The 16,637-nt window shown below is 43.7% G+C and overlaps 1 protein-coding gene across 3 annotated transcripts; it reads left to right on the forward strand.

Annotated features, from left to right (window-relative positions):
* Positions 1-1,700: 1,700 nt before the first annotated feature.
* Positions 1,701-14,233, forward strand: ISCA1 (iron-sulfur cluster assembly 1). 3 transcript variants are annotated; one of them, XM_032840445.1, is made up of 5 exons: positions 1,701-1,908; positions 8,187-8,240; positions 11,131-11,178; positions 11,988-12,115; positions 12,575-14,233. In XM_032840445.1, exons 1-5 carry the CDS (start codon positions 1,828-1,830, stop codon positions 12,639-12,641), a joined length of 378 nt encoding a protein of 125 aa, XP_032696336.1. In that variant the 5' UTR covers positions 1,701-1,827; the 3' UTR covers positions 12,642-14,233. The 3 variants fall into 3 exon arrangements, with proteins under 3 accessions (XP_032696336.1, XP_032696338.1, XP_032696337.1); XM_032840446.1 differs by lacking the exons at positions 1,701-1,908; positions 8,187-8,240 and adding exons at positions 8,635-9,221; positions 10,211-10,230; XM_032840447.1 differs by lacking the exon at positions 11,988-12,115 and having other exon boundaries at positions 1,705-1,908; positions 11,073-11,178.
* The last annotated feature ends 2,404 nt before the right edge of the window (positions 14,234-16,637 follow it).

Genomic DNA, 16,637 nt, shown 5'->3' on the forward strand with positions numbered 1-16,637 from the left:
AATATTTCAACAATTAAGAATCATACGTGGCATCTTTTTTTTTTAACATTTTATTAACACTATTTCTTAGAACAGTTTCAGGTTCACAACAGAACTGAATGGAAAGTGCAGAGTTTCTGTATACTCTTGTCCCAACACAAGCCCAAATCCTCCATTATCCACATCCTGCACCAGCGTGGGGTATTTTTTTTTTCAACTGATGAACCTAAGTGGACAGAACATTATCCCCAAAGTCCATTGTTTACATTAGGATTCATTCTTTTTGTGATATGTTCTGAATAACTAGCAACAGTTTATTGAGTTGCTGGTACTTAGCTACGTGCCATACACTCCTCCAAGGGCCTTCCATTTAATCTTCACAGTGTCTGTAGGAGGAAGGGCATCAGAAGTAAGACACCTTGTACCAAATCACCCAGCTAGTCCGATGAAGCCAAGACAAACCCACCATACTACCATCATCTAATTTCACCGTCTCTTTTGTGTTAAGCCGGGTTTGGAGGCAAAAACTACCATTCTCTTACTGTCATTACTTAGGGGAATTTTGAACTCTCCAATCCTGTAGCAGCGGATGAAAGAAACTGGGCTCTAAAACACACTTCGCTGATTAGTTCTTTCCACACTGAAACACTGAGCAGAGTCCATCCTCCCCAGGACCTCCCCACCGACCCTCCTTTTTCCTTTACCTCTAGCACCGCCTCAAGAAATGCCACCTATGATGGGGTGCCTGGGTGGCTCAGTGGGTTAGGCCGCTGCCTTCGGCTCAGGTCATGATCTCAGGGTCCTGGGATCGAGCCCCGCATCGGGCTCTCTGCTCAGCAGGGAGCCTGCTTCCTCCTCTCTCTCTGCCTGCCTCTCTGCCTACTTGTGATCTCTCTGTCGGATAAATAAATAAAATCTTTAAAAAAAAAGAAAGAAAGAAAGAAATGCCACCTATGAGAAAAGCCACCTATCCGGAGGTTGCCCTCCCCAGCGCTAACCCCGCTGCACTTCTGTCCTCCCAGGATCGCTCATTCTTTCCTGGACTCTCCATTTACCAGGCTTAGGTGTATTTCAGTTAACAAGCAGAATTATAAGGCAGAGGCCCCTGAGCAGCCACGGCAAGGTCTGGCAGACAACAGGTGTTCATTCAAGTCTGTTCAGTGGTTCTCGCTGAGTGTTGACGGAGCTGCCCAATCACATCCTCGGAGTGCGTTGGATTCCAAAGTCAGTGTCAGTCCCTGAAAGCGAAAGTTGTATTAGCACCAACCTCCAACAACGCTTCAAGTCAGCACGCGGCGAGGGGAGGACGAGTAGGGGTGTGTTTGGGTGGTTTATTTCACTACTCTGCGGTAAGTCTATGCTCTGAAGAAGGGTCCAGCTCGACCAGAAAGGAAGACAAGTACGTGTGCCTAGGCCTCGGAACCCTTCTGCTCTGGAGAACACCAGCTCTGGCGTTCAGCGTTCCTAAGCAGTGACGCCGCACCTTTCCCAGGGACAGGTCGGGGAGCGACAAGCCTCCAGAGTCAAGCCAGCAGTCACTCCGCGTGCCCAAACCCCACTCCCCACGACGCGCCTAAGCAGTCCCCGGAAGACGACCTTACACCCCCACGCACCCCAGCCTCTGGCTGTGCCCCCGCGTCACGTGCCCACAGCCCGAGCGCCGCGCCCCACCCTCCGCCTGTCACTCATGCGGCTGCCCAATGACGGCGGCGGGGCGGGCCCACGCGGGGTGGGGCCTGGGGCGCCGTGCGCCGGAGCCTGTGGCGTCAATGCGGCCGCCGTGTCCATGGAGAGAGGGTGAAGTGGCCGATCTTCGGCCCGAGGCACCGGGGCTCCGGGACGGCGAGGATGTCGGCTTCTTTAGTCCGAGCCACTGTCCGGGCTGTGAGCAAGAGGAAGCTGCAGCCCACCCGGGCCGCCCTCACCCTGGTGAGTGGCCGGGGCGCGCGGTCGGACGGGTGACATTGGTTCACCTCCGCCCCCGCGAGGAGGTCACGGCGGCGCGGCGCCCGGCCCGCTGTGCGGCCGCCGCGTCGCCGCCCTGCCCTCCTTGCCCTGGCTGGGGAGATAAACAAGCCCGGGCGGGGCTGCTCCGTGGGAGCCGGGCGCCCCGGGAACTACGTTTCCCAGCAGGCCGTGCGCCGCTGCCTGCGGGGCAGTGGGGGACGCCGAGTGTGCGCGAAGCCCCGGGCCCCCGGGGAGGCCCGCTGCGAGCCGGGGGCGCGACTGTGCTCGGGTCGCGGGCCATTAGGAGCTCGAGGAGCGGGAAGCTGGGTGAGGGAACCCGGGGGAGGGAACCCGGGCTTCTGCCCTCGAGGTGCGCGGGGAGGGAGGAAGCTCGCCGGGGGACGACGGGGCGAGCGCGGCGAGCGACGTGAGAGCTACGGCGTCAACAAAGCCCACCCCTCACTGAGATCAAGGCTGTAGTGCACAAAGGCTTCCTTCCTGGCGTCGGGGAGGCTTTTTGAAACACCCTCCGTCCCTCCAGCAGGCCTCGGCCGTGGTCCGCTCTCACAAAGGACAAAGAAGGATAAAAATTTCTACCCTGAGTGAGCGTTGGGTGTTTTCTGGGTGAGAGGTTGAACACCCTGGGAGGGCACCAAAGTCCACACCGCGTACGGTCGCCGCAGGATTTACCACGCAGACGCGATCCCTGGTGCTCTGTGCAGTTTGTTTGTTGTTGTTGTTTTTAAACTGAGGGAAAACTCACATACCAAAAAATTAACCCCTTTAAAAAATGTACCATTCGGTGGCATTTAGTACATTCTTAATGTGCAACCATCACCTCTGTCTAGTTACAAAACATTTCACCCCAGGAAAACTCCGTATCAGTTAGACAGTCACTTGTGTTTGCCGTTTCGAAAGAGTTGGATTTCATAGGAGAGCTTATGAATCAGTTCGGCATTCTTCTCACCCCAGTCTTGGTTAAGGAGAAGGCTTTGTGCAAGCATTCAGCACCTAGAGAGTGGGAAGTAGAATTGAATCACGGATTCCATTCAAGCTAATGCTATAAGAAAGCCTGTTGTCAGAAAATCCTTTGAAACAAAATAGAAGGAAGTTGTGATCAGGTGGGAGGATTCATTTTTATAATGGATAAGTGTTTTTCAGCCGGTACAGGTTATCCTGATTATTCTATATTCCTGTTTCTGTGCCACCAACCCTGTTTTCATGTCCAGAAGATAACATTATCAGATCTGAGAATTCTCCCACCGTCTTGAAATCACAAGAACTGAAGGGCCTGGGTCATACTTTGTGTCTTTCACAAGTTAACTGAGTATTTTTTCACGGAGTTAAAAAATACTGAGAACTGAAAAGAATTCTGCCACTGATAATGGTAGAGCCAGAAAGAGGAGATGCTTTTTTGCCTTTTCTTTGTCCATCCTTTAACATATTACCTGCTTATTCAAAATCTCTGAATCATTCCCTTCCTCCCCATTCCTTGTCATTCAGCTGACATTTAAGACCTCCTGTGTTTAAGGACAAGAAATAAATTGAGTTACCCAATTCCCACTCTCCAGGGACATAGTTGTGGGCCAGGCCCAATATTGCCACCCCTGGAATTACCAGGGATAATAACAGCTTACATTCTCAGACCTGCGCTCTCTGCACTTGCTCCTGCTTCACAACCTGTTACCGGGCTTATTCTAACAGAATTGTGTCCGTTCTTCATCTTGTCAGTTCTTAGTTCACAAGGGCCTTTGTATTTGTATTGCCTTTGATCAAGTGTTTGATGAACTTACCAGAGGCCATTGTGTGAACTTAGCCTGTTTAACTGTCTAGCTAGCTTTAGAAGTTCCTTTCCCTGTAGTCTTAGCTGGTGCCAGAGAAAAAGCAAGTCCTGGTTGCTTTCCACCCACGGCCCGCATAGCAGGCTTGCAGTCATTTTAATCAGCATATGCTCCCTAGTCCCAAAACCCTGGCATGAGCATTGTAAATCCTGGCATGTTCTGTGGAGTGCAGAAGCAGGAAGGTGATCAAAGGGCTAATGAGTGAATACAGATAAAAGCAAATGAAACCAGAAATGATTCAGTAAAATGGGTAGGAAGAGATCAGTGTTACCTAGATACATAAACTTGACATCAGTAATTTGACAGGGTGCAAACTTGTCTAAGTGCTGTACCTACCTGGCCAGCAGAGGTCATCAAAAGGCTAGGAAAAGGAAAAGGAGTTGATGAAATGAAAACATGGTTCCGTGCCGGTAGCGCCTAGGTATCCATGTTAACTGATGTTAATCCGGGAGAGGACTCATGGTTTGCTGGAACGGAAGGCTTACTTTGGTGACCAGCTAGCTGCCCTTAACACTTCTCTGCAACCAGAGATGGTTTCTTGATTGAATGTTTTAAGTCTCCACCCCACCACTTCAAAGTGAGTACTTTTGGACACCTGCAGAGGAATTGACAAAAGAAATTGAATTTTTAGGAACCAAAGTAAAATATGATGAAAGCCTGAAGATTAACACTGCCCTGCTGGCAGAGGCTTTTATTTCCATCATTCTACAGATCAGAGTTAGTGCAACCATAATTTAAGATTATGGACACCTGTCCATAAAGTGCAACCAAAGTTGTAAGAGAATGATGGTACATAGCCAGCATCATTCTTCATGCACAGAGAGAAATTAATTCATTATGTGCAGTGAGTGCTTTAAGACTTAACTTTCTAGTGGCACCTGGTGGAGAAGGAAGAGGAAACAATGTTACTTGAGCCCCAGTTAATTCATGGAAGGACAAGTACCAGAAGTGTTTTGGAGCAATGACCAAGCAGTAATTTGTGTATTCAGGCAATTTACAGGGCATTCTCCAGGAAACAATTGCAGGTTGCCTAAATGTATAACAATGAGAGGATAGTTAAATAAATTAGAGTAGATCCAGTTGGTGACCTATTATGTAGTCACTGTAAATAATTTTTTTTTTAAGTTTGGGAGTCATAACTCTTCATTCCTTAACTTACTGTCCCTTTATCAGTTATTTAATCTTTAATACTTAAATCACAGAATTGCAAGAATGAGATGATGCATATAAACCATTGAACACCTGGAAGGTACTCAGTAAATGGTTAATATGTTTATTAGTGTGTATTATGAGAAACATGAGAAAGGCCACAAAATATACACACACACACAGATGACTAGGAAAAGACAAAAGGGAAAACATCATAATGCCACCTGGAACTGTTAAAGAATGAGTTGAAAGATACTGTAACTTGTTCATTGGCTGCTATTTATCTGCCATCTTTTAAACATTAAAATGCCACATTTATAATGAGATTAAAATAGGTTGTAGTTGTTGGCACATGTTTCGTATACATAATCATGGAGTTAGCTTTGGTTTTAGTTTTGTTTTCTTGAGCAGCAAAATATTAAAATTGCCTGGGGAATTACTTAAGGAAATACAGTGTTAAGGATGAAAAGTTTCTGATACCAAAACAGACTAAAGATCTTTTTTAAGGGCCTTTTGTCTTGTTCTGTGATCTACCTATGAGTAGATTAAAAACGATCATTCTATTTCACTGAGTTTCAGGAATCTTAAACTTTAATTCATTGGCCAAACTGCAGGTGAATAAGTCATTAATTATATATACGTTTCTTAGAAAAGTGAAGGTGTCTTAGTCGTTTGGGGGAGTGCGTGGAAACGGGAGGCTACCAGGTCTGCAGCATGTTGTTGTGAAGTTTTTGGACTGTTTGCCGGATTGAGTGTACTTACTGCGGAGTTGCCAGAGCCTGCAAAGACTGAGCCCAGGAAGATCCTCAGCTTCTGCCTGGTCCTGAGCTACAGAAAGTATTTTTTTATAGCTAGCATTTTTTTTTCAAGTGCCACATGTTCCCTTTTAGTCCTTCTGACTTGTTCTGAAAACCAAATCCCTCACTTAGAAAGTTACAAGATCTGTATCTTTCCCCTTAAGTACGTACTCTGCTGGGTTTCCATCAGTAACACTCTGCCAGTGGAGTATGCTTGGTTTTGGCCTGACAGAGGAAAATTAAGAAAGACTCATTTTGGCTCCTATGATGACACTTCCCAGGCACACAGGTTACTTTTCCCTGGACAGTAGAGGGGTGTGAAGTCAACCACTTTGGGATAGGTGGACCACTCCGTGAATTGTTTTCGTTTATTGTGTGTTTTCTACTAAGAATTGGGAAAAGAAGAAAAAACATTATTTTGTAAAATCAAATTTGGTAATTTAATAATCATGTGGAGATAGAAACGCATGGGGCTGTTGACAGAGTAGTGTGTACTCCCTATCTTCTTTGTTTTGGTCTTGTAGCAGTGAACACTCATCACCTTTGACTCCCCAGCATTACAGGGCATTTTCGTACTTGCAATAAATATTTTCCCACAGTTGTGCTTTTTTTTTAAGCTTATCGGAAATCCTTTGCTCTTTGACAGTAATTAGATTAATTTCTTCAGGACTCAATGTGGGAAATAAGGCCATGAGACTAGCAGAAGCTAGTTTTTACTGGCATTTGTTTAGAAGGGTAAATGAGCATTTTTAAACATTTTTCTTCAGGAATATTCCTGTAACTATTTGAGGTTGACATGCTGTGATCTCAAAAGGAAAAAAAAAAACAACGTAATTCTATTCTTCTCAATTTCTTTCTTTCCCCAGCATACTGTTCCCTATTTTCACTATTGTCCTACTGGTTGGCTCCTGTTCTGGTAGAATTGTGGGAAAAGGCCTTTATAAATCACTACTGATGGTGATATTTTTTTAACCTTTTTTTTCTTTTACAGTTACACAGAATAAGTATATATATGCACACCCACTGTATATTAATAACTGAAGTCATAGTTTCACTGAACATTCATCTTTATTTAGTGTAATATGTTGTTTTCTTTTCTGGTTTGTGTTTTTAAAAAATACTAGTGTCAGCCTTCTAAATTGGTTTCATGGCTTTTCTAAATTACGTCCAGACTCTGCTTCCACATCTTCATCTGGCCGGCACCCCCACTGGACAGGCCCGAAGAGCACGCTTGGAGGCCATCCTCTTGGTCTGCCCTCTTAGCACAGGCTTGGGATTTGGCTACAGTTACTTCCAAGTCATGGGTCATAATGTCCACTCTGGGATTCCACAAACCAATAAAATGCCAATAAAAAAACTGGAGGACCAGCACAGCATTGCCAGCTAAGTTGCTAATGAAGTAGGAAGGACATGATCTCTTTGTTAATATACTCTCATCATTGTAAAGTAGCAGGTTTATATTGAGCTCTTTTGTGCCTGGCACTGTTCTAAATGTACTTCGTGAACTCATTTATTTAATCCTCCCAAGAATCCTGAGGAGGAGGGTCTGTTCTCCCCATTTAAGCCAAGTAACAGGCTTGGACACAGCTAGGAAGTAGGGCAGAAATGCCCTGGAACGGATTTTGTCCCTGACAGCACCGTGAAAGAGCAGACAGGACCCAAGATAGAAATAGAGTAGATGTGGGAAAATTGCTCTTCCCAGGAAAGGGGCTTGGTGGTGCTGATCGATACACCTAATACATCGTGGTGTTTTCCTCATTTTGAAGACAAATGGGCCAGGTAATTAAACAGCATTGCTCCTGAAAAATGCCTCCCGGTGCTTGTTTCTGTATTTGACTAGCTTAATTCTGTTCATCCGGATATCCTGAGATGATGTTTTAAGCCACATTTAGTAGCTGTGCGAACACGTGGTGGGACTGGTAAGAGAGGCACCCTCTGGGTTGATGCTGCTGCCTTATTTCCTCTCTGCATTTTAATGGGCTTGAAATAGATTTGGGGTACACAAAAAAACAAACAATAGAGTTAATAATAATCAAAAGGAAAACTGCCTGAAGGTTTGCTTCCCCAGCGATTCCTTGATTGATTCTTGGCTACTGAGTGCCTTCTCTGTGTCTTGTTGTCTTGTTGCCGAGCATGCGGCAGGAGCACAGAAGAGAGGCTGCCCAGCAGACGTAGGTTTGTGATGTAAGTAGAACCAGAGAACTGATGACAGGGAGCCGATCTTGACTGGGGGGAACAAGATTCAAAGGATGTTGCTAGAAGGTATGTTAAAAATAAAAACAGAATGTTTTGAGTTGAGGAGAGTCCGTGTGTTTGTGTACAAAAGCCACAAGGTACTCAGACAAGAATGGAATATAAATTTGTCAGACAAATGTGCTAATAGACTTGAATAGTCTTAAAGACTAGGGAACTATAAGGCTTTAAAGAAAGTAGGTTTTGTAGCTAAAAACTTAATAACTTGTTCTTTTTTCAGACACCTTCAGCAGTAAACAAGATAAAACAGCTTCTTAAAGATAAGCCCGAACACGTAAGTAAAACCAATCAGATGAATATTCAGTAAAAAAAATTGAAGCATTTTCACAATGAATTATCTTGTGATACACAGTATGTTTTCATTGGTTAGGGATTTTTATTTAAAAAGTAAAATACGCTCATGATTTTTAGAGGCTCAAATAAAATATAACAGGGTATTGAGTGAAAAGGACGTCGTTTTCTGACCCAAACTCTTGGCTGTCTTTCATCCTTCTAAGGGGCCACCTCTTAAGTGTCCTTCCTGAGATGAACGTTTGTGTGTCCATCTCCTTCCCTACTTAGAGAAAGCATTCCATACATGCTGTGGTTACACTTTGCTTTTTGCCCCTAATAATATAGCTTGAAGTTCTTTCCAGAGCATTACAGAAAGACCCACCTTTTTTATGACTGGATATATTAGTATATTTTATTGAACAGCTTCTATTTATTTAGCCAGTCCCCCATATTAAGGTCTTTGGGGTTGTTTACATCTAGTGCTGCCACCAATATTATTCAGCAAATATTTAGTGTCTGTAGCGTGTCAGGCCCATTGTTCTAGAGGACTAAACCTGTGAGCCTGGTTTAGTGCACCCCTGTAGGCTGTCCTCCTAGACACAGAACTGTTGAGTAAGGGGAGCGTGCATCGCCTTCACCTTAGGGCATTGTTGCCCGTGGAATACTGTAAATTACGTCCAAGTACTAAACTACTGATACTTAGTAATTAGACTTTGGAGTGGTGTCTAGGTTCTGTTGTACAACCTACATTACAGTGTAATGAAGTTCTGGCACATTCCTCCTAAGAATTACTAAATGCTAAAATGTATGTGGCAACCCCATTTGGATAGACTGATGGAAAGAGTATATATACACGGGCCAGATGAAACCCTGGTGTAGCTGCATGTAGGTTTGAGGGATGACAATGACATGAAGAGGATGGAGCACACACGCCTCATTGGGTGTCACTGCTGGCGCGAGCAGTCCCTTTTCCAAACTCCAGGTACCTAAAGCTGCATTTTCCTGTCTTCTGTAAGTGTCTGTATTCATTCCTAGTCGTTGGACCTCCTGCTTTGCTTGAGTCTTTTGGTTTATAAAGATAAAAGCTAAGTCAAGTTAATACTCAGGACATGTGCTCCAGAATTCCAGCTAGATGGTTTCTTATTGGCGATGCTGAATGTGTGAATCGGCCCGCACGTTCTCTTCCCTCACTCTGGGAGTGAATAAGACCACAGTTCTGTCTCCTTGTCAAAGACAGAAGAGACTACAGTCAGAACTCCCGGGCGGCTTAGCATTCTCGCTCCCACTCTCACCAAGTGTCTTCCCGCTCCGTGATTGCTCCTGAAGCAGATGTACCATTGCTGTGAAGAGAAGTGGGGTCTGCTTGGCAAAACCCTGCTTTTTGTGATGATACTTACACTGTATACTTCAAAAAAGCAGATAGGATCCAAGATTAGAAGTTCGGTAGATATTGTTAGAAAATCACACTAAGATAGACATTAGATGAAGGCTGGTATTTTGAAAGTGCAGTTTGGTCCCATTTTAACTTCTTAACGTCTGTGTGGGCTGCAGTCTTTTGATTTCTGGTACTTGAGAATGTTTGCGTAGTTCAGTGTTAGAATTAAGGCCCTGTGTAGAGGCAGGATGGTTTCCAGGGGACGGCCTAGGGACCTCACTGAACCTAAACATAGGGAAGCTTCCTGAGAACATCTCTTGCAATGAGGTGGAGCACAAATATTTTTGAGGAATTGAGAATTTGTTAGGTATGGGCTCCTGGGTGGCTAGGTTCCTTCGCCTCAGGTCATGGTCCCAGGTCCTGGGATGGAGCCCTGCATCTGGCTCTCTGCTCAGCAGGGAGCCTGCTTTCCCCTCTCTCTCTGCCTGCCTTTCTGCCTACTTGTGATCTCTGTCAAATAAACAAATAAAATCTTTTTAAAAATGTTTAAAAAAAATTTTTTTAATTCTAAAAAAATTTTAAAAATGTTTTATTAGGTAGTCATCTGTGCCATCAGGTACTTTTCTTTTTCCTTTAAAAAAGGGATTTTTCATGTTTAGAATTAAAATTCTTCAGGCACCTGGCTGACTCAGTTGGTAGAGCAGGTAACTCTTGATCAGGGGGTTGTGAATTCAGGCCTCACATTGGGCAGAACTTACTTTAAAAAACAAAAGCAAAAAAAACCCCTCTTCCTTTAAAAATGTTATTCCCAGCCTAATCTGCCAAAAGCAAGGGTTAAGTAGTTAACATACATTGGTATAGTGGACTGCCAAGGCGTTATATGCAGATGATAATTGTGACAGTTAATCACATGGAAGGATGATGTCTTAAGTGGCAAAAACAAATCAGAGAATTAAGACTTATTCCTGTTATAATAAAGCCTGTGTTTAGATTATATGTATCTATGACAAGGACCGGAACTAAAAAGGAAAAAAAAATGTTTTCCGTAGAGTGGTAGTGACTGGTTTTGGGTTTTTTGCATTTAATTGTTTTTATTTTAGGATCCCCACTAGTATTGCAGTGCTGTTTGTTAAATAGCTAAATTTTTTAAATGCTTGTTTCCCTTTCCACTTATACTTCTTGATGGCACATTTCATAGCCAGAAATCTAATATCTCTTTAAGCTTATGAAGAAACAAATAATGTCAAATAGCCAGAGGGGTTTTTTTTTAATTTTAATATAAATTTTTTTTATTTTTTATAAACATATAATATATTTTTATCCCCAGGGGTACAGGTCTGTGAATCGCCAGGTTTACACACTTCACAGCACTCACCATAGCACAAATAGCCAGAGTTTTTATGAATGTTTAATATGTACTACTTTAAAACTAAGTTTATATTTACACTGCTTTTTCAGGTAGGTCTGAAAGTTGGTGTCCGAACCAGGGGTTGTAATGGCCTTTCTTATACTCTAGAATATACAAAGACAAAAGGAGATTCTGATGAAGAAGTTGTTCAAGATGGTGAGTTCCAAGCATACATAGAGCTTGCTGTGAGGTAGGGTGGTTTGATGGACTTTCATGTATCAGATGATTGATACACGGCAGCTGAGTGAGAATGGTACCGTATCGTCCCACCTTTTGCTGATTAAGAAACTGAGACATGGGGAAGTGAAGTAGCTTGTCTGAGGGTCACTCCGCTAGTTCAGTGGCCTGGGGAAAAGTTGAACCTACTCAAGTTGGCTCCAGAAGGTATGCTCTTATCATTTGTTTTATTTCAATTACAAAAGATAATCATTGCAGAAGGATTTTAAATGCTAAACTTCAGACCAAACCATCCATCTTTTGGGAAGCAGCAGTTTGATGTCTATACCAAATAAGTAAATAAGTAATGTCATCTCATGCTTTTGAAGAATCTGTGTTTTAATTTTTATTAAAAATGCCAGTGCTCTAATTCTCTCTTGCCCCCTGGCCCTACCCAGTAACCTAATAAAACCTATTTAAAACAAAATAATGTCACGGCCTCAGGGGAACTTCAGCGAGCACTAGCACGGGTATTTCAGTGGCAGCTCTGCGTCAGAGCTGTGCTATTACATAGCTAATTCATCTCATTAAAGTGAAGTTACCAATGATGACATTTTTGTTGTTGTTGTTTTTAACAAGTTGTTTTAAAGTGAAGTTACTGACCAATGATGACATTTTGTGTTGTTTTTTAGATCGCTACATAAAATACCTTAAATATTAAATTTTTAAATTTTAAATATTAAATATTTCTGAAGATGATTTCTAATAACTGTATACAGTTTATATTTGAGTAATCAGTTTCTTATAAGGAAGAAAGCTTTCTTAGACCAGTTATATTTATGAAGATACCAGCCTCTACCACCATAATTCCAGGGAGTTACGTTACTGCCAGTTTTCCGGCCCGTGAGCAGAAGAACAAAATGGCCACGTTGCACTGATGGGCCTCATGACACCAGCCCAGTGTATCACAGTCCTGTGTATGTGTCTCAGCTTGCCAGTGTGTCATGTGTACAGATGTCCGTGCAGGCTTTTACACATTTATTGACTCTGTTTTTACAGAAGTCTCAGAACATACGCCTTTCCTTCATGTTGCAAATTGGGAAAAATGGGTGAAGTACAGTGAAAAGCAAATTCTGGTTTTGCGTGGAACTGTCATGGAGTATGTTTCTCTGCACCTGTCAGGCCTAATACTGTGTTTGACTTAGATCATTGGGTGGAAAAGGGACAGACAGGAAACTGAGCACCAAACCTCTTAAAGGAAATAATGAGATAGATTCAGAAGCTTCCTGTTAGACTTTTGTCGGTGGTTACTATTTTAAAAGTTCACTTGTGCTTTGAATCAGCAGGTTCCATAGACCTGCAGGCTTTATGTGACACGTGTTTTCTTCTCCCCAAGGAGTCAGAGTGTTCATCGAAAAGAAAGCACAGCTAACACTTTTAGGAACAGAAATGGACTATGTTGAAGATAAATTATCCAGTGAGTTTGTTTTCAATAACCCAAACATCAAAGGAACGTGTGGCTGTGGAGAAAGCTTTAATATTTGACTACTCTGGCTGTAAGCTCCAGGAACACTCATGGAAGTCCTAGGGCTTACCAAAGAAATCATGTGACTGTCACGTGCTTAAAGTTTATAATGTATGACTGCCTTACAAGGAAAATAAAATGATGCATTTTGAAAGTGAAGCCAGTGTGTTAGATTCCAGAAGAAGCGATACTTGTATTCTTTTTAGAGGCAGGAAACGAGAAGCCATTCCTCTCTTTGGGTCATTTTCCTGATTTTTAAAGAAAAAAAATCCTACCCTGCACTTAATTGTCTTGCATCCTTTCCATTAGAAGCAGCTTCACGAACGCTGTCTACCTGGAAGGATTTCAGGAAATGTATTTTTAATACGCGTGCACGCCATAGCTTGCTGTTGAGAGTGGCATGAACGTGCATTTCCCGACCAGATTAATGGCTCGTAAAATTCAGAGGCAGAAGATCCTGAGAGCGGGCGTGACATGGAACTGCACTGGTTTTCTCCCCAAACTTGACGGCATTTCTACAGTTGTGTCCAAAATGTCTTTGTCAGATGCCTCATTTGCTTTACCCTTTAGCAGCACCAGCCAGTAGATGAAAGTATCGAACAGAGATTTCCTTGAACTGCAGTGCAGAACAGTTCTGAGTGCTGGCATCAAAAGGTAAGAAATACTTCACACACTGTTTTTAATCCATTTCTTTTGCCACCCAAAACGTCCCCTCAAAGGTGGAATCTCAAGCTGGTGTCTTAAAAGCCATCCAGCATACCCCCTCGATTCCATACCTGGGGAAGCAACCCCCAGTTCGTCCACCGTCACTCTGTGGGCTGTGTAGCCGCAGAGCTGGGACAACTCTCTCCTCCCGCCCGTGTAGGGGACATTAGCTCTGCAGTCAGTGAAGATCAGTGTGTGGTCTGGCTTCTTTATCTGATTGGCATTTTGATAAGATTTCTTTGTAATTTGATGAAGCTCATACTTAGTTTATTTTATTTTGAGTGAGAAGAATCTTATTTTAAAACCCACTTATGTGAATTACCATCTTGTTTCTTTAGAACTTTCAAACAGTGGTTTATGCTAGCAGAGAAGACATTTGTAGCAACCCCGAAATATCCTTTCGAGTATAGTTGTCAGTTTGAAGCAGCACATGAGGGTCTTTTCTTAAAATTCCCAATACGTGTACACTTCCTGTATCTCAAGTTCAATGACTGAAATTCTTAACCTAACATTTCGTCACCAACTTTTCTTTGATGGCATTCTTTTTGCCATTTAGTTACTGGTTTTCCTGGGTTTGACATACTAAGAGTTCTATGAGAAAACACATACGCTTTTTTTTGAAAGCTGACTTTGTATTGAAGTAGCCGTCCTATTTATGTCCGTCGTGTTTACTGAAGTAGCTGGCACAGAGTACACCATCGCCCAGAGCAGTAACTGTATGTACGCGCTCCTGAGTCCATATTGTTAATGATTGTCAGCCCACTTATTATCTGTGCAATACTGTACGTATGTAGAGATTGAATTGTCAATAAAAAAAGGACATGGCCTCATTGTGATCATAGAATTGCCTTTTCTTTATAATGAAGAAGGGTTTGGGAATAGTAGCTCTTCCAGCGACTAATGAATAATGGCTGTTTTCTCTAACCAGTCTTGTCGCCAACAGGCATTTTCTGTGCCAGATTCTGTTGCATCATCATCTTGCTGCTGTGTTCTCCATGCAGCCCTTTGACAGAGCCATTTGGGATTTCTCTTGGCCCCAGACCATCAGCATTCCCTTTCTTCTGCAGCCTTGTCTTCTCCCTGTTTTGCTTCCTCCGTCCTCTCACACAGATTCCTTCTTATGTTCTCGTGTCATAATCTCTCCCTGGAATGCTGTTTCCAGATCTGTCTTCCAGGCTTTATGTTCACCTCAGGCATGTTTATAAGCACCTGCTCTCTGCCTGCTCTGAGGTTTCACAGATGACTGGAGCTACTCCCCAACCTCGAGATCTTAGGGTTGGCAAATGAGACACCAATGAAGAGAACGCTCTAAGTGTTGTAATACTTAGTAAAATGTATTGCATACTTGCTCCATGCCAGGAGCTGTTTGAATGCAACCTTCACAGTAAGCCAGTGAGGTACGTCTGACTCCTGTCATTTCATAGATGAGAAATTGAAGCATGATGTGAACAAAATAGTGGGCCTAAGTAACACGGTCAGTGGCCAGGTCAGAGTGACAGCCCACATCATCAGGCACCAGCCTGTGCTCCCAGCAGTCAGGCCATGCTGCATGTTCTAGCACCAAGATGGCTGCACTTTCTAAGAAGTTGTCTTCGAGGTCGTGACACTTAGGCCAAGCTTAAAAAGCCCTGAGAGATTAGGGGAAGAGGGAAGAGAACAGACAAAACTAAAGAGGATTGAAAGCATGCAGGAAGCTAAGTTCTCCGAAGAATATGAAGCAGAAGGGCAACAGGACAGAGAACATTGGGGCTTTCACTTTCTGTACAGGCGGGGAACCACTCCGTCATTACAAGGGGGCCATGAAAGCATCTGCATTCAGAAGTGTCTGGCTAGCTGGCTGCCTGTGGAGCATGGAGAAAGCTTGCCAGCGAGGAAGACAGGAGGAGGTACTGCAGAAGCCCGAGTGGGGCCTGAGGGGGAGACCGGTGAGAGGCTTTGGACGGGCCGTTGGCAAGACTCCATTGACCAGACCAAGCTCAGCAGGGCTGTGGTGGTGTGGCCCCTGACTAATCACACTAGCAACACTTTACTGGGGATTTTTGTTGTTTTAGTCTCGCACAATATCAAAAGGTTTTTGAATACGGAGCTTAATCATTTCTTCGGTGTTCATTTAACAACAGTCATGTTGTCATTATTTTTTACAAAAAGACTCCAACAGCCACATCCTGTTCTTTCCCATTTCAGCCAAGCTCCTCTTCAGACCCTGGGTGGACCCTCTGAGAGGTCACTTCATAGTGCCCCCATGTGACATGGAGGACATCAGCTGCTGTGGTGGGAGCGTCACACAGAGACAGGGCCGATGGTTTTTTAGTTAGAAGAGCAAACTAGAAGCCCACTCCAGTGGCTGAACTATCCCAGGAAGGATTTCAGGAGGCAGAGGCTACAGCATTCTTCTGCAACTTGCTGTCTCTCTGTCCTCTGCCCCACGAGAATGATCTTCTCTTTGGCAAAGAGGAAGAAGGGGGTGGCGTTTGGAAAAATCCCCAAAAGATCAGACATCCGTAAGATTTCCAGTACTTCCTAGGTTTCATTCATCAGGAAATACCTCTAAAAAACAGCCTTTCTTGTCGTGTTTTGATGTCTGAGACCAGGAAATGCGAAAAGTCTGTGATGTTAAGCCGCCTGGTCATTTTCATGCCGTCAGCGGTGAGGCCTGTGGAGCCTGCAGAGCTCTTTACAGGCGTCCAGTTTGTGCCTCAGTGCAGACGTGCCGGGGGCCACGAGATCTCATCACCCCAAGGGTGAACACATGTAACCAGCCTGATGTGGGGGCTCAGTTCGGCAGTTCATGAGATGCCGGCTGCAAACCTATAGGTCTGGGGAGAGATAACACCTGGATTTAAATCACCTAACCCATGCCAGGTTAAAAAGCTACAAAACGACAGAGCCCATGTCTAATTATGGGCTCTGTCGTTTTGTAGCCTTTTAACCTGGCATGGGTTAGGTGATTTCTCTGAGCCTTGTTGCCCCTTCTGTGGAACAGTCTCAGGATTTGGGGGAATTTGATGAGCTAATTACACGTAAACAGCATGCACGTTAGAGTTAAAGAGTTTGTAGTTTTAGTCCTTTATACTTGTGGTTATTAGTCAAAGCCAGAGTTTAGGGAAAGGAGTATTTCCATTCAATTAGGGAGTTACTGCGCCATATTAAAATCTGGGGGAGATTTCCTTATTTCTTTACGTGACCACAAATATACAGAGAAATTTTTTTCTCTTTGTAGCTAATTAGC

Source organism: Lontra canadensis, unplaced genomic scaffold (genome assembly GCF_010015895.1).
Source record: "Lontra canadensis isolate GAN:19392208 unplaced genomic scaffold, GSC_riverotter_1.0 scaffold113, whole genome shotgun sequence".
Taxonomy (NCBI): domain Eukaryota; kingdom Metazoa; phylum Chordata; class Mammalia; order Carnivora; family Mustelidae; genus Lontra; species Lontra canadensis.